Source organism: Rhinolophus hipposideros (assembly GCF_964194185.1).
Source record: "Rhinolophus hipposideros genome assembly, chromosome: 17".
Classification (NCBI taxonomy): domain Eukaryota; kingdom Metazoa; phylum Chordata; class Mammalia; order Chiroptera; family Rhinolophidae; genus Rhinolophus; species Rhinolophus hipposideros.
In genome coordinates, this window is record NC_138063.1 from 212194 (window position 1) to 235401 (window position 23208).

The 23208-nt window shown below is 53.7% G+C and overlaps 1 protein-coding gene across 3 annotated transcripts in view; it reads right to left on the reverse strand.

Moving 5' to 3' along the window:
- Nucleotides 1-1650: 1650 nt before the first annotated feature.
- KCNG2 (potassium voltage-gated channel modifier subfamily G member 2) overlaps nt 1651-23208 on the reverse strand; it is a 41898-nt gene continuing 20340 nt past the window's right edge. For all 3 annotated transcript variants that reach the window (XM_081078827.1, XM_081078826.1, XM_081078825.1), the window contains 2 exons: nt 7175-7848; nt 1651-2672 (listed from right to left, as the gene is read on the reverse strand). In XM_081078827.1, coding sequence (XP_080934953.1) covers nt 1848-2672; nt 7175-7813 — 1464 coding nt within the window. In that variant the 5' untranslated portion in view covers nt 7814-7848 and the 3' untranslated portion in view covers nt 1651-1847. The remainder of the gene's footprint in view (nt 2673-7174; nt 7849-23208) is intronic.

Genomic DNA, 23208 nt, shown 5'->3' on the forward strand with positions numbered 1-23208 from the left:
AGTGAAACATCGGTCCCGTCATTTCACCTTGGGGGTCCCCAGGGAAGGGCCCACACACGTCCCCTCCCAGGGCACACATGGCCTGCCCTGTGAGACTTGGGCTGCAGCTCATATCCCCCAAACAGTCGAACCCTGAGGACAGTGACCGCAGGAGCCATGGCCGATGCCTGCCTAGGGATCTGGGCAAGCCTGGCTGTGCTCACAGGTGGGGTGGCAGGTGGTGGCCAGGTGCCGAGTCCACCGTGGACGCTCCATTTCCCCATCTGATGAGCTGACGTGAGCACCCTGGAGAAAGCAGACAGTGGGAGACAGGCTTTGCCTTCCAGTGGTTTGTGGACCCTCAGCTCTGTTTGAGCCCTGGTATGTTTCTTGGTTGCTGTTAAGACCAAGTTATTTCAGTTCCCACTTCCCAGAGCTGCTGTCCACTTGACAGTGACCGACAGACTCGGTAGGTGGAGCCCAGGGGTTCCTGCACACACGGGGAGTGAGGAGGACACGAGGAAACCCAGGCTGCCTTGTGGAGGCCCCTGCAGGGCGTGGGGCAGTGTATATCCCACCGGGGGCGCCCTGGGATCCAGCTGTGGGTATGTTCCTGGCCCCACCCTGGGGGGAGCAGCGTCAGAATGAGGCTGGGGGTACTTGGGACTGAAGGGACACACCTGGCTGTGCATACATGGACACTGTCCAGGTAGAGGGCCCCACACACTGCATGTCCTGACTCCTTGTGGTCACAGGGAGCGCCTTCCTGGCACCCCTGACCCCTGTGCTTTGGGGAGGACGTTGGTACTGCCTGAGAGGGAGAAAGCCGTGCAGGAGAGGTGGCACGGCAGGAACGTCTGCAGAGGCCCCATCCTGGCTCCCAGCCGCACCCTCCCCTTCCTGCTGGCTCGCCCTCCCCGCCCCAGGACAGGCTTTGCTAAAAGCTGGGCTGGATGGTGATGGGTTGGGTGCCTGGCATCAGTGGGGTCTCCTAGTGGTGTGGCTCCTCTTCCTGCAGGGTCTGTGGCAGCAATGTTCCAGGGGTCCTGGCTTGGCTCTACAACAAAAAAGTGCAAAGCAGCATGCTTGGGAAAGTTCCATGCTCCATCTCCAGAGGGGAAAAGGGCCAGAACTCTGTGACGACAGGCTTCCACCAGCTACATGCCCAGGGTCCCTGCCCCCATCTCCTCCCTGAACCTCCTCCAGGCCTGGAGAGGGACGGAAAGGTTCCCCCAGGACACAGGGAGTCCCAGGAGGCAGAGTGCATGGGCAGAGGCATTTCAGGGGAGAGCTGTGAGGAGGTGACCAGAGTGAGTGCCTTGGAATGAGGTCAGAGGTCAGGGCTGTGCCCCCAAAGGAGCATCAATGTCACACTTCTGCCTGTCACTTGGCAGGGATGAGGGCTTCTGCAGAGCTGGATGCACAGGGAAGGCCTTCCACGGGGACAGCCCACCTTGGATGTGGCAGGAGCAGGGACTGCCCCTCCTGTCCATACTGTTCCTCCAAGGACTGCCCCTCGCAGGCTTAAGAGCAGGGAAGTCAGGCTAGGCCTGGGGACAGTATGGCCTCGTACTGGGTACAGGCTTGGAATTTCTGGGACTTGTTGAACTTATTTTTATCTAGCCATAAAGTCCAAACTTCAACAGGAATAAAAGGAAGAACAGGCTGGCGGTGCCTTCAAGGAATTACTTTTACTCAAAGCACAGGGTGGCTCTTGTCCCTACCTCCAGTCAGGCGCGCCAGCCTGGGCGGAGTCCTGGGGCAGCGCCGGTCAAGCAACATGCACGTGGACGGCAGCGGGAGCTGCTGCCCCGGGGCGGTCCCTGTCCCTCTGCAAGCGGCGGGAGGGAACGGCTGCGGTTCCATTTCTACAGCTCACGAGGGGCAGCCTCCTGTGCCGGCCGGCCGCGGCCACCTCTGGGCCCTGCGCGCACCCACTCGCGGTCCGTGGAGTCCCCGGCCGTGCCGGTGCCGTCGGGGCCCTGCGAGCTGTCCTCGGTGGCGCTGGCGGAGCGCGTGCTGTCGTCGCGCGGGGCCGGCGCGGGGCTGGCGGCGCGCTGCTGCTGCTCCTTGAGCTCCGAGTAGGAGCGCGAGAAGGTGTGGAAGATGGAGGTGACCGGGAAGGCCATGAGCAGGATGCCGCTGAGGATGCTGCTCAGCGCCACCACCTGGCCCGGCAGGCTGCGCGGCACCATGTCGCCGTAGCCCACGGTGGTCATGGAGATGACGGCCCACCAGTAGCTGGCCGGCACGCTGGAGAAGTCGCGGCGCGCGCCCAGCTCGCGCTCGGCCAGGTGCACGAGCGGCGCGAAGAGGGCCATGGCCACGCAGAGGAAGAGCAGCAGCAGCCCGAACTCGCGCGCGCAGCGGCGCACGGTCAGGCCCAGCGAGCGCAGCCCGAGCGAGTGGCGCGCCAGGCGCATCACGTGCAGCACGCGCAGCGCGCGCAGCAGCCGCAGCCCCAGCCCCGCGCGCTCCAGCAGCTTGTTGCCGCCCGCGCCCGCCGCCAGGCCCACGAGCAGCGACACGTAGAAGGGCAGGATGGCCAGAATGTCGATGATGTTGAGCGGCGTCCGCAGGAAGGCGCACTTGCTCTCGGCCTGCAGCGAGCGCAGCAGGAACTCGAAGGAGAACCAGGCCACGCACACCGTCTCCAGCACGAAGAGGTTGCGGCACTTGCGGGAGCACTCGCCCTGGAGAGGAGAGGGACACGCGTTGGGGGCAGGGAGGCCTGCGCCCTTGGTTCCGCGGGATGGGGGGATGTCACAGCCAGGCTGCCCCGATTCCGACCGCAACCCATGCAACTGTGCCACTGCAGGAGGGCCAGGGGTGCCCACTGAATGGAATGCCCAATTCCTGTCAAAAAAGGACTCAATTGGAGAGTGGCTTGAGGAATGAGCTCAGCTGATCTGCTCCCCAGCAAAACTGGTGCAAATCGTTAACAGCCATTCGGAGCCTCTGGAAACAGTCCTGCGGGCAAGCAGCAAATGCAACATCAAGAGACTCTAAGAAAATTCGTGAGGGCCAGAGTCCACTCTTTGAACCAAGACCCCCCCCCCCCCCAGCCCCAGCTCAGGGAGGAGACTCCGCTCCAAAGGCTGCAGCTCCCTCCCAGCTGGGGCTCTCTCCCGGCAGGAGGGGGTTTCAGTGTCTCTCCTCCGGCCCCCAGCTGAGTCCCAGGTGAGGGGGGTTGAGAAGAGGGCCACCTCCCGCCCCGCCCCCACTCACATGCCCTGAGAACACTGGGACCCCTGCGCCTTGCCCTGGCTCAGGACGGGGTTTCATGCCAGGAGGCCAGCAGGGGGAACTCGGCCTGTGCCTCCCCCTCCCACGGAGCACGAGCTCTGAGAATGGGGGTCACCAGAGAAAGCAGCTTGCTACTGTCCCCTCCCAGGTCCAGAGCTCCCCATTTCTTCCCAAAGGATCTGACTTTGTTTGCAGCAGAGTGTGGAGAAGTTCAGGCCTAAAAGTGCCCTCAAGAGCAGTGGAGGTTGTGCTGAAAGAAAGTGGGTCCAGTGACAACGGGCCTGGGCTGCAGGGGAGAGCTGGGGTACAGGATGGAGAGGGGCGCCCGGCTGGGTCAGAACAAGTGCCAGACTCGGCTTTAGAAGCCCCACTTTGATCAGATCTGTTTGTAGAGGAACTGGCAGTTCCTCAGGGCTGGTGGGGGCTAGGGCACTGACTGTTACAGGCACAGCTCTCTTTGGGGTGATGGGAATGTGAACGAGCCTCTGGTGAAAGCTGTACAACCCTGTGAATACACGAAAGCCATGTACACGCGAATGGGTGGAGGGTATGCAAGCAAATCATGTCACTAAAACTATATTTTCAGAAAGACTTCATTTCTGAGCAAACCCCAGAGTATGGGGCAGGCTGGTGTGGGGACAGCAAGCCTGCAGAGACGCTGCTGGGAGTCCTGTTGTTGGCAGCTCAGATCATGGCACATGCAGACCCCTCAGTGCTGCCCAGCTGCGGGCAGGGTGGCCTGGCCACGTCTCACCCTTGACTGTGAAGCCCAGGCGAACCCCCTCCCCAGGTTACATCAGGGTTGAGGAACTGCTAACGTCAGGACACGCAGGTTCTGCTGATGGTCACCGCACAGTGCAGTGTCCGAGCTGTTTGCCAGAGCAGCAGTTTCTGTCCACATTTGGAAGGCCTCTCCTGGCCATCGAGAGCACACACAACCTCGACTATTGCCACTCCAGATGTTCTCTCAGGAGCAGCAGCACTCACTTCCCTCACTTCCACTTTATTCCACAGTAACTGGGGTGCTCGTCACACCTGCGGCATCCCTCGAGGTGCCCAGCCGCAGGTGAGAGGGGTAGAGAGCGAAGGCCACACACGCACTGGAGACCCTACAGCTCTGGCTTGGGGCTCCAACAGTGACGGGGGCTGGGGGCTTTGGGTCAGCATGGCCTCTCTGTCCAAGAGCGTGGAGCAGCCCCTTCAGAGAGCCTCCGTGACAGCATGACCGCACCAGTTAGCTCTGACAGCTCCTCACTGCCTCCAAGCACCAGGCATCAAAACACCTCTATGGGCCGAGGTTCGGGGCACTGCAACCTGGCAGTGAAGGATGGGGAATGTCTGCGCTGTTATTACTGGGGTCACTTCTCCTGGGAGCCCTGGGGAAACAAGGCTCGCACTGGGCATGTCAGTTTGGTTTAGAATGTACGTTTCGGGGTCAGAGAATTCAGCAGAACTTGCTGTGGATGTTTAGGGTTCGGGTACTTCTAACTTTTGTCCTTTCCTTCCTGGGAGGCCACGGCCGCTCCTGAATGGCCCACCATGGACCCAGGACTGGCGCCGAGGTGCAGGCCTTGGACAGGCCTGGTGGATCCTGAGTGCATGCCCTCTAGGTCCCGCAGCTGGGGCACACGGGGTGGGGACAGGTGGTGGGTGGTCTTGCTCCCCTCTCTGACTGGGTGTGCCCCGAGGTGCCCACAGTGAAGAAGCACATTAATTTCACTGAGGATGCTTTGTTCTTCGGTTCTGAAAAGCTGTTGGCAACACATGGCAAATGTTTTGCTCAAAGATAATTTAGGATTGAGTGTGTGCCACAAGGTTTCCGGGTGTGCTTTCCAGCTGCAGGTGGGCACATGTGCTCGACAATAGGCCTTTGCTCCTTAGATGTTTCATATTATCTCCAAGCCACTGTGCTTTCCTGCAGATTGCAATGGCCAACTCTGGTGTTACAGCACCAAGGCACCCTGGCGTTTGAAACCCCTCAAGCAGGAGGTGGACTTCCTTAAGGAGAAAGAAATATCTCACATCTGCTTAATTTGAGACTGTGAGCACAGCACAGGAAGTGCGGGGACAGTGGCATCCCCAGGAACAGCACTTGCAGTGAGTGGCCCCGGGCTGGAGGCCTGAACGTGGATGAACCTGGAGGACATTATGCTGAGTGCACAAATTATACAGAGCACAAATATGGTGGCGTCCAGCTATGTGAGGTATTTGCAGTGGTGAACACCCTAGAGACAGGAAGTAGACGATGGGTTCTGGGGCTGGGGAAGGGCATTGGGGAGACCGAGTTGCAGTTTTACAAGATGAAAATTGTGTGCATGGATGACGAGGTGGCAGCACAGTGCTGTGGGTGCATTTACATCACGGAACAGCACACTCAGAAATGGACAAGAAGGCAAATTTTATGTATGTTTTACTTCACACACGCATACAATGCGGGTGAAACATAACTTTTGCTCCTGAGGTACTGCCAACACCCACCCTTCTCGGCACCTATGCCGTGCAGTGGCCCGGGTTCACCAACGCCCCTCATAGCGCGGTGGGCGGCACGTGGCCATACTCACCAACCCTGCACGACAGCCCTTTAACCTGAACTGACCTGGAAAGACAGTCCTATGTGGTGTGAAGTGGTACTTCAGGAAATGGGGAAGGGGTGGGGGTAAACATGAACGGTGGATGACACGGACACACCAGGACACCAGAGAGGATTCTGCAGGGGCTGGCTTGGACTCCGGGATGCTGTCACTCGTTAAGTCCCTAACACCTCCTGTCCCCTGATCCTTATGTAAATGACCACCCTCCGGCATACTGCATGCAGTTATTGCCACTTAGAAAACCCAAACACGTCAAGTCAAGTATCTTTTTAGAAGCAGAATCCGAAACTTGGGCCTGGTTAAGACAACTGGAGACAGCTCAGGCATCAGACAGCCCAACAATGAATTCCCTGAAATTTACAAACTGAACCTGTAGTCAGGGTTGCCATTCCCTAGGGCACATCAGCTAATGGCAAGTGTTCCTGGAGGACCTGGGACATTTCCCTTCAGCTCCTCACTGAACAATGAACCAATACCTGCGAGCTCGGCAAAACCTCTGGGGCTGAGCCACTCGGCCTGGCCGCAGCCTGTGCCCAGCTCCTGGCAGGCGGGAGCAGGGCACCATCCTGGGGAGTGGCAGGCAGATCACCCCCCCACCGGGAAATACAGGCGACACTCTCAGGGCAACACTCAGCTGCACCCTTCAAACACTGGAGCGTCCTCTTCTCTTCTAAGCCGCCCCCTCGGACCCCACAAACGGCAGCCTTCCTGACCATTTCCTGAACATTCCACAACACGCTCTGCACAAACGCTGATCCGACGATGACATTTCTGCCCACATTCCGTGCTGGCATTGTCCCAGGACAGAGCAGGGGCGAGAAGTCTACTGTTTGCTCAGAAAGGAGCCCCGGCTCCCGGACGCAGCCCCTGCCGGTGCCTGGCCCTCCGCCCTGGAAAAATGTGCAGGTGGCACCCCGCGGGTGACAGGACTCGAGCAGACAGCCCTTAGGCCTTTCCGACACTGAGTGTTTCAGCCCCAAGGTGCCCGAGCGTCAGGGCCTGACCGCTGCAGAGACGCGGTGCAGAAGGTCCTCCGGCCAGCGCAGCCCGCCGAGTTCTCCGACCTGGCCTCTGCGTCCCCGCGCAGCCCCGCGCAGCCCCGCGCAGCCCCGCGCAGCCCCGCGCAGCCCCGCGCAGCCCCGCGCAGCCCCGCGCAGCCCCGCGCAGCCCCCGGGGCTCGCCCCCGCGGGCACCTTACGCAGAGCGAGGCACGTGGCCCCGCCTGTGCTTTCGCCCACCACCCACAGAGGGGCGCCCGCCCTCAGGGGCGCTCCCTCCACGCGGCCGGGGCCCTGCTGCGCCCAGGCCCGCCCCGGCCCCCGGAGGCCAGGCCGCGGCCGCCCCCGGCCCGCACTCACCCGCTCCTCCTCGGCGCGGATGTCCGGCATGGTGCTCAGGCAGAGGCCGACGGCCGTCACGGCCACGAAGGCCACAGACACGCAGGCGAAGAGCTTGCCGGCGAGCCCCGCGTGCGGGCCGTGCACCACGTCGCGCAGGCGCCGCCGGCCCCCCGGGCGCGCGTCCCGCCCCCGGGCGCAGCGCGGGCTGTCGGGCGCCGCAGGCTCCGCAGGCTCCGCAGGCCCCGCGCGCGGCTCGGCCGCCTCCTGCTCGCGGCGGTGCAGGCGGCGCAGGCAGCAGCGCTCCAGGCGCGCCTCGTCGATGCCCCAGTAGGCCAGCTCGTCGCGGAAGGCCAGCGCGCACGGGCCGCGCAGCAGCCGCAGCTTGCCGGCGCGCAGCAGCGCCACGATGGCGCGGAAGGCGCACGGGCTGCGGTCGAAGAAGAACTCGTCGCGGCTCACGTCGTAGTCGTCGCACACGCGCAGCAGCTCCTCGTGGCCCCGGCAGGCCCGCAGGCGCTCGAGGCGCGCCAGGGGACAGCGCGCCAGCGCGGCCCAGGCCAGGCGCACCCTGCAGCCGCCCACGTTGATGATGACGTGCCGGGCGCGGGCCCCGAGGCCGCCGCTGGGGGGCTCCGTGGGCCCCCGGGGCAGGGCCATGGCCCCATGCGCAGGGTCGGGTCCGGAGGCTGGGCCTGGGAAAGGGGATGGAGCGTTAGGCTGCGCCGGGAGCTTCGCCACACCCGCCCAGCCACTTGGGTCTTCCCTCCTGAATACCTGCCGTCTACAGGCGACCCAAATAGCAGACCACAAGCTCTCCAGCATTCCCCAGTTAATTGGGCTCCTCAATTTATCTCCTAGAGACCGGGCACCGGCCAAAGGAGGCCTGCCCTGGAGAAGCTGCCTCAGCAGAGCTGGGCCACGCCAGACATCAGTTTGTTACCTGATCGTCTTCAAATAACAGTCAGGAGGGAAGAGGGCTGTTATAAATCTGAAAGAGGCTTTATCACCCCAACTTGGACTCGCTCAACAAAATACTAGCAAATAACCATGTGGTCCTTTATCACAGGAATTTACCACAGGAATGCAAGGGTGGTTCACCATACAAGAATAGAGGTACTATACATATTTATAGAAGGAAGGAAGTAACACACGATCATCTCATAGATGCAGAAAAAACATTTGACAAAACCTAACATCTTTCCATTGTAAAAAACTCTCAATAACTACAGTGTTTCCCCGAAAAATAAGACCTAGCCGGACAATCAGCTCTAATGCGTCTTTTGGAGCAAAAATTAATATAAGACCTGGTCTTATTTTACTATAATATAGGACTGGTCTATAATATATAATATAACATAACATAATAAATATAATTAATATAATGTATAATAAAATATATAATTAATATAATATAATATAATAATACCGGGTCTTATATAAATTTTTGCTCCAAAAGACGCATTAGAGCTGACTGTCCAACTAGGTCTTATTTTCGGGGGAAACAGGGTAGGACGACGAGGGCACTTCCTCAACATGACAAAGGCGATATATGGAAAGCCTACAGCTAATCTCAGACCCAATGGCGAGACTGGAATCTTTCCCCCTCACTATGATCAAGAATAAGACAAGGAACAAGGACGCCTTTTGTCATAATTTCTATTTCTTGAAAAAGCAAAGTTGGAGAGCTATAACTCACTAAAAAGCTACAGTAATCAGATGAGTATCGTATTGGTGTAAGGAGTCCTACAGATTGATGGAATAGAATTGAGAGCCCAGAAATAAATCCATACATTTGCAGTCAATTGAGTTTTGACAAGGGGACCAAGACCATTCAATGGGGAAAGGGCAGTCTCTTCCACAAATGGTGCCGGGACACCTGGATGTCACATGCAGAGGAGTGAAGTTGGATCCTTACCTCATCATATCATGTACAAAAAGTAACTCAAAATGGACCAAAACCTAAAAAGAAGAGTTAAAACTCTAAAACACATTTAGAAGGACACGTTTAGAGTAAATCTTCATGACCTTCGATTAAGCAGTTGTTTCTGAAGTATGACCCCAAAAGCATAAGCAACAAAAGAAACATTTATCAAAATTTTCTTGTACATTAAAGGACACTATCAAGAAAATGAAATGACAACTCACAAAATAGGAAAAAAAGATTTGAAAACCCTGTATCTGATAAGTGTCTAGTATTCCGAATATATAAAGAACTCTTACAACTCAACAAGAAGACAAATCCAATTAAACATGGGCAAATACTTGAATAGACATTTCTCCAAATATATATATATAAATGACCAACAACAAGCACATGAAAATATGCTCAACATAGTCCTCAAGGAAATGCAAACGAAAACCATGAGGCACCACGTTGCATATATTAACATGGTGATAATCAAACAAATGGGGGGAAGAGGTGCTGGAGATGATGTGGAGAAGCTGGAGCCCCTATAAACAACTGATGGGAACATAAAATGGAGCTGCTGCTGTGGAAATAGTTGGTGGGTCCTCAAATGGTTAAATGTAGTCCCGTATGACCTGCAATTTCACTCCTAGCTATAAAGCCAAGCAACATGAAAAATATGTTCATACAAACACAGGTACATAAATGTTCACAGCAGCTTTATCCATAATAGTCAAAAGGTGGAGACACCCCAGCTGCCCATCGACTGACAATGGGTAAACAAGTGGTGTGTGCACACACTGGGATAAAATTCAGGCATGAAAAGGGAGGAAATGCTGACACATTCTATAGTGTGGATGAACCATGGAAACCATGGAGGTGAGAGTAGCCAGACAGAAGAGGTTACATATTGATGGATCCATTTACAGGGAATGTCCACAATGGGCACATTTGTAGGGACAGAGGTAGGTTAGTGGTTGCCAGCGGCTGGGGGCAGGGGAGATGGGGAATGCCTGCTAATGGGTGCAGGGTTTCTTTAGGGTGGTGAAATGCTCTGGAATTAGGTAGTGGTGATGGCTGCACAACACTGAATATAGTTAGAAACACTAAATTGTACACTTTAAAATGGTTTAAATTGTAAACACTATGTTATCTGAATTTTATGTCAATTTTTAAAAAATTAAAGAACTTCTGAACGACTAGGTCTGGGGTGAAACACGGTACTGTGCATGTAGTGAGCTTGTCTAGTGCATGAAGTCTGAGAACTGTCTGGTTGTTGTTGATTTCGTACTGTCACCATTGCCAAGTGAAGCTGAGACCTGTCACCAGGTGACTCAGGAACCATGAAATAGGCATCGCATGGCTGTGTTCAGCATGTAGCCCAAAGCCTGTTGCCACCTGACCCAGGAGTGGGACTCACCTGGGGTTGGAGGGGTGGTGAGAAAGCCTAAACCAAATGCAATTAGCACAGACTTGCCACCGACAAGCAGGCACTACTTGCCAATAAAGAATTTGAGAATTTCTTCTGAATTTGAGAAAAATTGCCTTAGGAGGTATAGCTGCAATGAAGGGGGTGGGGTGGAGGGTTGTGGGGAGCGAGGAGGGCGGTGCAGGGTTAAGAAAAGACAATAACCACGAATAGAGTGAAGGGGGGGGGGACCAGCAGCCTCCAGTCTGAGCTGTGGTGCCTGATCGGCCAACACATTAGCTTTTATTACTTAGATGGGGAAGTAAAGGAGATAAAGCTTGTCAATCTCAAGATCTGTGAATCCCACACATCATAATAGGAAACTGATTCAAGCCAGGCACCTTTGTCTGCAGGCAGCTGAACCCTAAGTCTCAGGATGCATGTCCTTCCCCAAGGGACAAAACCTGTATGCATATGAATAGATGGAGAGCACATCACTGAGTCTCTTCCCTTACAGGTTGTGAGAAGGAATGCAGCTGCTGAGGCAGAGGCTCTCCTTAGCCGGGGGAAGATAGCGGCTGTGCCCACCTCTGTGAACCCCGTGGGTTCTCCTGTTGGTCCCCACTCGACTGTGCCTGGCTTGAGTTGTACCCCCTCATGGGGACTCTTACTCGTCATTGGCTGACCAGCCATCTTTCTGGGGCCAAACTGGGAGGCATAAGGTGGAAGCACAAAGGTGAAGCAAAGTTCCTGAAAGGATCCGTCTCACAGACTCGCCTTTCTTTAGGGGCAGGTACGAGGGGACAGACGGGTAGGCTGCTGCGTGGCCAAGTTTGTGGGTAAGTTTTCAGTGATCAACAGGACAGCATGTGCTTTGTCCTCTGAAGCCAAGTTCATTGTGTGTTACTGGGGAGAAAGTGATCCGGACTCAATTTTGTGTGTCCTTATGCCCCAAGTCAGTTCAGCACTCAGTAAAAATTTCATCAGTATCTGCTGTGCCAGACACTGGTGCTCTGGACGTGGCTTCTCAAAGCTTCCAGTTTGGGGGCACCGGTCACCCAGCACCTTCCACACAGCAAAGTCAGTTCTACAACAGGGACAATAGAGGGTGCTCTGGAGGGGCCCCCAGGGGGCTCCTCAGGGATGGCTGGTGGCTGGCCGGATGTAAGGTTGGGGGGCATTTGGAAGAAGCAGTGACAGAGGGAGGTTTTGTTTTACTTCAAAGTGGTCATTTAGGCAACAGAAGGAGGTTGCCGACATTCCATGAGCGTCTTCCTCACATCGAGGACTCGAGGACTTGGGTGGAGGCTCAAGGCTCTGAGAACCCCCGCTCATCAGACCCCCGGAATCACAAGACAGAACTTCCCTAATGAGGTGGTGAGAGGACATTGAAGAGATCGACGGCAGTGCTTTGCCAAGGAAGGCTGGCATGGCCTGCGTGTGGCACTCTCGGGGACACCCACAGGGCCGGTCCAGAAGAGGCTCTCACAGAGGAGCCCCTGGGCAGAGGCTGAGGTGTGGTTCTGCTGGCTGGAAGGCGCCCACACCCCCTTTCAGGTGGCTGCTGAAATCAGAGCTGAGAGAAGCAGTGTCAAGTTTGGCCATAAGGGACAGTGATAGCCTGACTTCTGTGACAAACATGCTGGAAAGCCTGCCTGGGCCACATATGGATTTGACCCCTCCACGTTTCCTGTCCCCTTTGATCATGTACCCAATGGTAGCGCAGGCTGGTAGCGCAGGCCTTTTATAGCCAAATTAAATGTGTATTCCCTATTCTCTGTAGGCAGGAATCGTCATTAAAACAGTCCTCCAAAACTGGATAATTAGCTGAATATGGAACTTCTGCTGTACAGGGTTTTCTCTCCCAGATTATACATTTACAAAATACACATAAATTATATGTAGAAAAGTGTTTTTGTTCCCCCTCCCCTTACTTCTGCCTCCCCACCCCCCGAGCCCCGTTCAAGCCGTTGTTTCTCAGTGTAGTTGTGTAGGACACAGCTCCCCAGTCCATGCTGGTATTATGATTCTTGTGCTCTCCTCCGGCTGAGGCAGTCGGTCACCGGTCCTCGGTCGGCTGCTCACAGTGGCTCATGGCAGTTCTCGCCGCTGCTGGCCACTCACACGGGCCACCAGCCATTCATGGCAGCACACAGCAGCTCACGCTGGCCACAGGCCGCTCATGGCAGCACACAGCAGCTCACACCAACCTCCAGCTGCTCGCCACAGCCCAGCTCCAGGGAGAGCTGTTGTTCACAATCGTAGCTGTAGAGGGCGCAGCTCACCGGCCCATGTGGGAATCGAACCCCTGACCTTTGGCGTTAGGAGCACTGCAGTCCAAATGCCTGAGCCACCGGGCTGGCCTGAAAAGTGTTTTTAAGTTAACTTCTTGTTCACCTGAGAGACTGCAGTTACTTCTGAAGCTCTTCCCATGTCCTCACGTGGAACATAACAGACATTGAAGTGTGGTTGATTTTAAGAAAAAGACTGACAGCTCAGTAGAAGAAATGTGCAAATTGCCAAAGGAAAAAAAGCATTTCAATGTGAAAAGATGCTTATGTTCATTTATAATAGCAAGAGTAACATTTCAAATGACCACAGGTATTATAACAGATGAGAGTTTGATGACACACACAGTGGTCAAGGGTGTGGGTCTGTCTGACTTGTCCATTTCTAACGGACAGTAAATTGCAGAACCCTGTGGCAGGAGATAGAGAGTCTGAACTAATCCTACAGGAAGCAGGGACCCTGAAGGGCTGCACCCTCAGTGAAAGGGTACCTAGGGGGAGAAACGTCTACCTGCTGGTATAGGAAGGTTCTAAGATTTCTCTGTCTGCTGTGTTAAACATGAGAGTGTGTTTAAAGCCGACCTACACAGTGGGTTTGAGGTTGGAATTTTAGCCTGTGAAACTCAAAGCTAAGAAATTCTCCCCATAAAAAGTAGCGTCAGGTGGGCAACATCTCTGAGGCATGTGTTAGAACCAAACACACACTCCGTCTGGGGCAGTGCTTCTCAACTGTGGTGACTGCCCGCAGGGGCATTTGGCAAGGCCTGGGGACATTTTTGATTGTCATGACTGGGTATGAGTGGGTACAAACTGGGGTGCTGCTAAACCCCACAGTACACAGGACAGCTCCCCAGAACAAAGGGATATGCTCTCAATTCAGGCCTCATAGGGTTCCCACAGCTGAAGCCCCAACTAAGATGAATTTACAAACCAAAATTCTAAAACACACAAGACAAGAACCCACACAAGCAAATACCAGCAGACACACACATGACTAGTAGGATTAGACTCCTAGGAAATTTAGATTTATCAAAAATAAAGACACGAAAGAATTACAAGCACAAGAGGAAAAAAGACATTATCAAAAACATGAGGAGGATGTGAATAAAAAACAAACCTTCCAGAAATGAACCAACACATCCCACAGCTGCGACTACCAGTGGAGACGGTGACACGGTGACGCTGGGCTCCGTGCAGGCACTCTCTCCCAGGCCCCCTCAAGGGGTCGACAGGAGTCACCATTTCCTATCAGGACTGCTGCAACCATTCCTAGCAGCTCTCCCACTTCTCCCTCTGTCACTCGTTCCCAACACACAGCCAGGGTGGCCTCTAAAGCCTACCTGCCACCCCTCTGCTCAAAACTCTCCGTTTCTGCTCTCACAGACTAAAACCCCAGCAGGGCTAATGCAGTCGGTCCCCTCCCCTCCCTGATCACTCTCCCAGCCCTCCTCCCTGCTGCTCCTCCCTCAGCCTCGGTACAGCCTGGCTGTCCCCCTGCTGCCCTCATCCCTGCAGTGCTTGTTTAGCTCTTGCCTCTCGTTGAGACTCACCTCTGTCACTCACCTCTGTCACTCACTTTATACTAAAATTCACACCTGTGCCCTCCCGACCCTTTTACTTGACTGAGTTTTCTCTTTTTTTCCATAGCACTTTTCTCCTCCTAAAGGACTAATTGACTTATTTGTCACACGTGCTGTTTATTTGCTATCTGCTCCTGCCAGAATATAAGCTCCACGAGGCCATGCTGTTGAGTTTTGTCCTCTGATGTGTCCCAAACACCCCAACACAGTCCCTGGCATAGAGTGTGTGGTCGGGAAACATTTGCTAAAGGACAAAGGAGAAAATGAGTGAGTCTCAGATTCTCCCCTCACATCACCCATGGCCTGGAGCACTGTCCAGCACAGAGCCTGGCACCGTTTTGGGGTTGAACTGGTCTGAACTGACACAGGTACCCAGGAACATGGCCCACATCGTTCCCCAGAAGAAACCACACAAGTCCTAATGAGGCAGAGCCTGAGCCCACACCAGCGTGGGCCAGGTGGAGCGCCTGCTGGGGTCAGGTCCGTGTTTAATATGGCTCTGTCACCGGGGACCGTCGAGAAGCCACTGGCCTCCTGTCTGGTCCCCACCAGTAAGATATTGGTCCAGCTGTGACCTTCCATAGTCCACTCCTGGCTGGGGACCCCTGATAGGCGTGAAATGTGGATGACAGCGATCCCAGGAGGAATGCAACTCTCACCTATGAGGGAAAACCTAAGCCCCCGCTTCCCTGAGAAAGGAGCCCGTCTGGTCCCCGAGAGTGCCTGGCAATCAGGCTCAGTGCTTTCTCCTCTGATGCTGTTGGGGGCATGTTGGCTCAGGTTCTCAGAGACACGTCCCCTTCCTCATTAATTACAATCTAAATCTCTCATGTGTGACTCCACACGCCCACACAGCACACAGGCTGCTGGACATTTGCTGGTAGTACAGAAATAGAGCAAAGATTAAGTTGAATGCAAAATGTTCTTGGGGACTGAAGCATTCAGGCCAGCACGTTTGTTATTAGATGTAACAACACCGTCCTCTTCCAGGCACCACCCTCCTGAGAAGGGAGGACACTTACTTGAAGGAATGTCATTAGAGAGCAGTGGTACCACCCAGGCAACTTTAATCCCAATTCCAGCCCCAGGATTCTTCCTGCCCAATCCTACTCCCTTCAAAAAAGTAAGACGGTCCTAGGAAAACAATGACTATTTTGTATAAATCTGGCTGAATACTTGCGAATTCATTAACTGGCTCTAGGACCCCTCAAGCAGTTTAAAATAAATGTGGCTTACATGAAATCATGGACATAATTCCATTTGTACTGAATTGTCTGCACTCAGATCACAATGTGCAGCCCGAAACCACTGTTGCATGAAGTTGTCCAGGTCCTTGTGGCAAGTGTGGGTTTTCCTGTGTCTGGACGTGTGTGAACACCAGAGGGCTTCCTGGTAAATGTGATGAAGACAAGTTGCTGGGATACAGTATCACATACGTTCTGAATTTCATCACCTAGAGCTTCTGTAAGTGCTCACTGGGGACGCTCAAACACACCAAATGCCTGACTCGAGGTGTGTCTGTGGATGTGCATGGGCACTGCCAGGACGTCAGACAAACTGCTCCAGGAAACATGATCAGCATCCTCAAGGAGAGAGCTCAGGGGGGCCTTCCAGATCAGGGGTCCGCTGTGCCCCCTCCCTGCCACAGGGGACACTGCTTGTCACGCCTGGGGGCTACTGGCATCAAGTGGGCGGAGGACAGTGTGCTGCTAAGCACCCACAGGGCACAGGATGCCCAACTCAGAGTCACCCAGCCCAAATGTCAGTGTGCTGACGGTGGACCTGCTCAAACGCATCTGTCGCACTGACTAAACACTCATTAAAGAAGCCATGCAGGAAAAGGAGTGACAAAAAGCTAGATTTCAATTTAGAGGCTGGTAGTCATCACACGGCTATTGGGGGGCCAGTCGTCCCCAGATGCATGGGAGGCTAGCAGGCTGCCATCAAAAGGAGGGTGTCACAGTGAGGAGGAAGTCAAAGAGTGGTCTGACCTCAGCTAAAAAGGTGGCTGTTGGGGGCCGGCCCGTTGACTCAGGCGGTTAGAGCTCTGTGCTCCTAACTCTGAAGGCTGCCGGTTCGATTCCCACATGGGCCAGTGGGCTCTCAACCACAAGGTTGCCAGTTCAATTCCTTGAGTCCCGCAAGGGATGGCGCTGGCGGGCAGCGCCCCCACAACTAAGATTGAACACGGCACCTTGAGCTGAGCTGCCTCCCGGATGGCTCAGTTGGTTGGAGCACATCCTCTCATCCACAATGTTGTTGGTTCAACTCCTGCAAGGGATGGTGGGCTGTGCCCCCTGCAACTAACAATGGCAACTGGACCTGGAGCTGAACTGCAGCCTCCACAACTACGATTGAAAGAACAACTTGACTTGGAAAAAAAAATCCTGGAAGTACACACTGTTCCCCAATAAAGTCCTGTTCCCTTTCCCCAATAAAATGTTTTTTTTTTTTTTAAAAAAAAAAAAAGCCAGCTGCTCTAGGATGCTAAATGTTTCCCACGATAGATGTGGTGAGATAATTCATCTAGCAGTTACAGGCTTTGACAAGTGGTTCCCTGCCTCCATTTTGGTTCACGTGTTTTCGTAACTTTGGTTACACTCATTTACCTATTCTTGGTCTGTGGTAAGAGGGAACCACGCCTCAGCTTCACAAAGATGACTCTACATGCCATTCTGCTCTTGGTCTGGTCACTTTGCTTCACAGTCAAAACACTTACCCTCTGACATGACACAGGTTCCAAGAACAAACACGTGACACAGACTATGTGGCAATAGAGAAAACGTGGTCTAAATAAGACATGCTTCTCCTTAACCAACTCACTAGCACTGATTGCGGCTGAGAGGTTAAAATAAAGATACACCCGCGTCCTGACAATAAGGAGGCTGCTGCACTTGTTTGCAAGTCTTACTGTCCTCTCAAGACAAACTTCATAGGAATTACAATAAAAATCACCGAGGGGGTGAAAACAAAGAGCCCAAGGTAAATAACTCATTTTAAAAACAACATGATTCTTTGGGAGGTTTTCACAGTCTTAAAATAAAGATAAGAACTATTAGGATCATTTCTATAATTTCTTTTGGACTGTTAAACTCATATGTGTTCAATCATTTTGTTTTGAAATAGATTTATTTTCTATATGTCAAAGTTATGCAAATTACAAAGGCTTCTAAAGTGTGTATATGAACAAAACTGAAAACTTGCTAATTATATCTATTTTTAGCTGTGTTGGTGACAGAAATTGATGATTTTTTTCAGTTATGATTTATGAGAACCACATAATCTCCAAATCTATGACACATGAAAATTTAATAACTAATAACTCTTATCCAGAAAAGCAAGGTGTATGGAGCAGAGCTGCATATAAATTAAACTTTTAATTTTGAGACTGCATAGATCTCATGTGCCCCTTACCCAGTTAGCCCAACGGCAGTATCATGCAAACTGCAGTCCAGTCTCACAGTCAGGATGCCAACTGGCATGGTCCAGACACACTACTGACTCGTCTAAAACAACTAATCTGGGCTTCATCTCTATACTTCTGTCATTCCAAGAATGGTATAGAAATAGACACAAGTGGTTATGTAACCTTTTAGGACTGGATTTTTTTATTCGGTGTAATTCTCTGGAGATACATCCGGGTTGTTGCTACACCAATAGTTTGCTCCAAGGGCTCTCTCATGAGATGCATGTGCCACAGTTTGCTGAACCATTCACAAGTTGAAGGACGGCTGGTTTGTTCCCAGGACATGGGTATAATGAACAGCACTGTTATAAACATTTCCATAAAGGTTTTTCTTTCCTCTGGGATAAAAGCTCAGTGAGGCAAAAGTTTTTACTTTTGATAAAGTCCAATTTATCATTTCTTCTTTTATTGACTGCTTTTGGTGTCAAGAATAATTTGCTTAGGACAACATCCTCCAAATTTTCTATGATTCATTTTCTAAGATTTATAGTTTTGAATTTAAGGCCAATAAATTCATGTTGAGTTAATTTTTGTGTAAAGTGTGGGACATAGGTCAAGATTTACCTTTTTGGCCAAGGGATGTCTAATTGTTCCAGCACCATATGTTGAAAAGAGTAGCTTTCCTCCATTGAAGGTTTGTCAAATATCATTTGGGTATGTTCGTATGCATCTATTACTGGGTTTTCTATTCTATTCTGTTGATCTATGTAAATATCTATCCACCAATACTACATGGTCTTAATAACTATAGCTATAGCACAAGTCTCAAAATTGGATAAAGTGATTCCACCCACATTTATCTTCTTTTCAAAACAATTTTACGTATTTGAGTGCTTTTCTTTTCCTTCCAAATAAATTTTAGATTATTTAATCTACATTTACAAAAAAATCTCAAGGTTTCCTCAGGTCAATACTGTCAGAGTCACCCTGGGTCTCCTCACCTACAATCCTGTCAGGGTCACCCTGGGTCTCCTCACCTACAATCCTGTCAGGGTCACCTGGGTCTCCTCACCTACAATCCTGTCAGGGTCACCCTGGGTCTCCTCACCTACAATCCTGTCAGGGTCACTCTAGGTCTCCTCACCTACAATCCTGTCAGGGTCACCCTGGGTCTCCTCACCTACAATTCTGTCAGGATCACCCTGGGTCTCCTCACCTACAATCCTGTCAGGGTCACCCTGGGTCTCCTCACCTACAATCCTGTCAGGGTCACCCTAGGTCTCCTCACCTACAATCCTGTCAGGGTCACCCTGGGTCTCCTCACCTACAATTCTGTCAGGATCACCCTGGGTCTCCTCACCTACAATCCTGTCAGGGTCACCCTGGGTCTCCTCACCTACAATCCTGTCAGGGTCACTCTAGGTCTCCTCACCTACAATCCTGTCAGGGTCACCCTGGGTCTCCTCACCTACAATCCTGTCAGGGTCACCTGGGTCTCCTCACCTACAATCCTGTCAGGGTCACCCTGGGTCTCCTCACCTACAATTCTGTCAGGGTCACCCTGGGTCTCCTCACCTACAATCCTGTCAGGGTCACCCTGGGTCTCCTCACCTACAATCCTGTCAGGGTCACCCTGGGTCTCCTCACCTACAATCCTGTCAGGGTCACCCTGGGTCTCCTCACCTACAATCCTGTCAGGGTCACCCTGGGTCTCCTCACCTACAATCCTGTCAGGGTCACCCTGGGTCTCCTCACCTACAATCCTGTCAGGGTCACCCTGGGTCTCCTCACCTACAATCCTGTCAGGGTCACCCTGGGTCTCCTCACCTACAATCCTGTCAGGGTCACCCTGGGTCTCCTCACCTACAATCCTGTCAGGGTCACCCTGGGTCTCCTCACCTACAATCCTGTCAGGGTCACCCTGGGTCTCCTCACCTACAATCCTGTCAGGGTCACCCTGGGTCTCCTCACCTACAATCCTGTCAGGGTCACCCTGGGTCTCCTCACCTACAATCCTGTCAGGGTCACCCTGGGTCTCCTCACCTACAATCCTGTCAGGGTCACCCTGGGTCTCCTCACCTACAATCCTGTCAGGGTCACCCTGGGTCTCCTCACCTACAATCCTGTCAGGGTCACCCTGGGTCTCCTCACCTACAATCCTGTCAGGGTCACCCTGGGTCTCCTCACCTACAATCCTGTCAGGGTCACCCTGGGTCTCCTCACCTACAATCCTGTCAGGGTCACCCTGGGTCTCCTCACCTACAATCCTGTCAGGGTCACCCTGGGTCTCCTCACCTACAATCCTGTCAGGGTCACCCTGGGTCTCCTCACCTACAATCCTGTCAGGGTCACCCTGGGTCTCCTCACCTACAATCCTGTCAGGGTCACCCTGGGTCTCCTCACCTACAATCCTGTCAGGGTCACCCTGGGTCTCCTCACCTACAATCCTGTCAGGGTCACCCTGGGTCTCCTCACCTACAATTCTGTCAGGATCACCCTGGGTCTCCTCACCTACAATCCTGTCAGGGTCACCCTGAGTCTCCTCACCTATAATCTGTCAGGGTCACCCTGGGTCTCCTCACCTACAATCCTGTCAGGGTCACCCTGGGTCTCCTCACCTACAATCCTGTCAGGGTCACCCTGGATCTCCTCACCTATAATCTGTCAGGGTCACCCTGGGTCTCCTCACCTACAATCCTGTCAGGGTCACCCTGGGTCTCCTCACCTATAATCTGTCAGGGTCACCCTGGGTCTCCTCACCTACAATCCTGTCAGGATCACCCTGGATCTCCTCACCTATAATCTGTCAGGGTCACCCTGGGTCTCCTCACCTACAATCCTGTCAGGGTCACCCTGGGTCTCCTCACCTACAATCCTGTCAGGGTCACCCTGGGTCTCCTCACCTACAATTCTGTCAGGATCACCCTGGGTCTCCTCACCTACAATCCTGTCAGGGTCACCCTGGGTCTCCTCACCTACAATCCTGTCAGGGTCACCCTGGATCTCCTCACCTATAATCTGTCAGGGTCACCCTGGGTCTCCTCACCTACAATCCTGTCAGGGTCACCCTGGGTCTCCTCACCTACAATCCTGTCAGGGTCACCTGGGTCTCCTCACCTACAATCCTGTCAGGGTCACCCTAGGTCTTCTCACCTACAATCCTGTCAGGGTCACCCTGGGTCTCCTCACCTACAATCCTGTCAGGGTCACCTGGGTCTCCTCACCTACAATCCTGTCAGGGTCACCCTAGGTCTTCTCACCTACAATCCTGTCAGGGTCACCCTGGGTCTCCTCACCTACAATCCTGTCAGGGTCACCCTGGGTCTCCTCACCTACAATCCTGTCAGGGTCACCCTGGGTCTCCTCACCTACAATCCTGTCAGGGTCACCCTGGGTCTCCTCACCTACAATCCTGTCAGGGTCACCCTGGGTCTCCTCACCTACAATCCTGTCAGGGTCACCCTGGGTCTCCTCACCTACAATCCTGTCAGGGTCACCCTGGGTCTCCTCACCTACAATCCTGTCAGGGTCACCCTGGGTCTCCTCACCTACAATCCTGTCAGGGTCACCCTGGGTCTCCTCACCTACAATCCTGTCAGGGTCACCCTGGGTCTCCTCACCTACAATCCTGTCAGGGTCACCCTGGGTCTCCTCACCTACAATCCTGTCAGGGTCACCCTGGGTCTCCTCACCTACAATCCTGTCAGGGTCACCCTGGGTCTCCTCACCTACAATCCTGTCAGGGTCACCCTGGGTCTCCTCACCTACAATCCTGTCAGGGTCACCCTGGGTCTCCTCACCTACAATCCTGTCAGGGTCACCCTGGGTCTCCTCACCTACAATCCTGTCAGGGTCACCCTGGGTCTCCTCACCTACAATCCTGTCAGGGTCACCCTGGGTCTCCTCACCTACAATCCTGTCAGGGTCACCCTGGGTCTCCTCACCTACAATCCTGTCAGGGTCACCCTGGGTCTCCTCACCTACAATCCTGTCAGGGTCACCCTGGGTCTCCTCACCTACAATCCTGTCAGGGTCACCCTGGGTCTCCTCACCTACAATCCTGTCAGGGTCACCCTGGGTCTCCTCACCTACAATCCTGTCAGGGTCACCCTGGGTCTCCTCACCTACAATCCTGTCAGGGTCACCCTGGGTCTCCTCACCTACAATTCTGTCAGGATCACCCTGGGTCTCCTCACCTACAATCCTGTCAGGGTCACCCTGAGTCTCCTCACCTATAATCTGTCAGGGTCACCCTGGGTCTCCTCACCTACAATCCTGTCAGGGTCACCCTGGGTCTCCTCACCTACAATCCTGTCAGGGTCACCCTGGATCTCCTCACCTATAATCTGTCAGGGTCACCCTGGGTCTCCTCACCTACAATCCTGTCAGGGTCACCCTGGGTCTCCTCACCTATAATCTGTCAGGGTCACCCTGGGTCTCCTCACCTACAATCCTGTCAGGATCACCCTGGATCTCCTCACCTATAATCTGTCAGGGTCACCCTGGGTCTCCTCACCTACAATCCTGTCAGGGTCACCCTGGGTCTCCTCACCTACAATCCTGTCAGGGTCACCCTGGGTCTCCTCACCTACAATTCTGTCAGGATCACCCTGGGTCTCCTCACCTACAATCCTGTCAGGGTCACCCTGGGTCTCCTCACCTACAATCCTGTCAGGGTCACCCTGGATCTCCTCACCTATAATCTGTCAGGGTCACCCTGGGTCTCCTCACCTACAATCCTGTCAGGGTCACCCTGGGTCTCCTCACCTACAATCCTGTCAGGGTCACCTGGGTCTCCTCACCTACAATCCTGTCAGGGTCACCCTAGGTCTTCTCACCTACAATCCTGTCAGGGTCACCCTGGGTCTCCTCACCTACAATCCTGTCAGGGTCACCTGGGTCTCCTCACCTACAATCCTGTCAGGGTCACCCTAGGTCTTCTCACCTACAATCCTGTCAGGGTCACCCTGGGTCTCCTCACCTACAATCCTGTCAGGGTCACCCTGGGTCTCCTCACCTACAATCCTGTCAGGGTCACCCTGGGTCTCCTCACCTACAATCCTGTCAGGGTCACCCTGGGTCTCCTCACCTACAATCCTGTCAGGGTCACCCTGGGTCTCCTCACCTACAATCCTGTCAGGGTCACCCTGGGTCTCCTCACCTACAATCCTGTCAGGGTCACCCTGGGTCTCCTCACCTACAATCCTGTCAGGGTCACCCTGGGTCTCCTCACCTACAATCCTGTCAGGGTCACCCTGGGTCTCCTCACCTACAATCCTGTCAGGGTCACCCTGGGTCTCCTCACCTACAATCCTGTCAGGGTCACCCTGGGTCTCCTCACCTACAATTCTGTCAGGATCACCCTGGGTCTCCTCGCCTACAATCCTGTCAGGGTCACCCTGGGTCTCCTCACCTATAATCTGTCAGGGTCACCCTGGGTCTCCTCACCTACAATCCTGTCAGG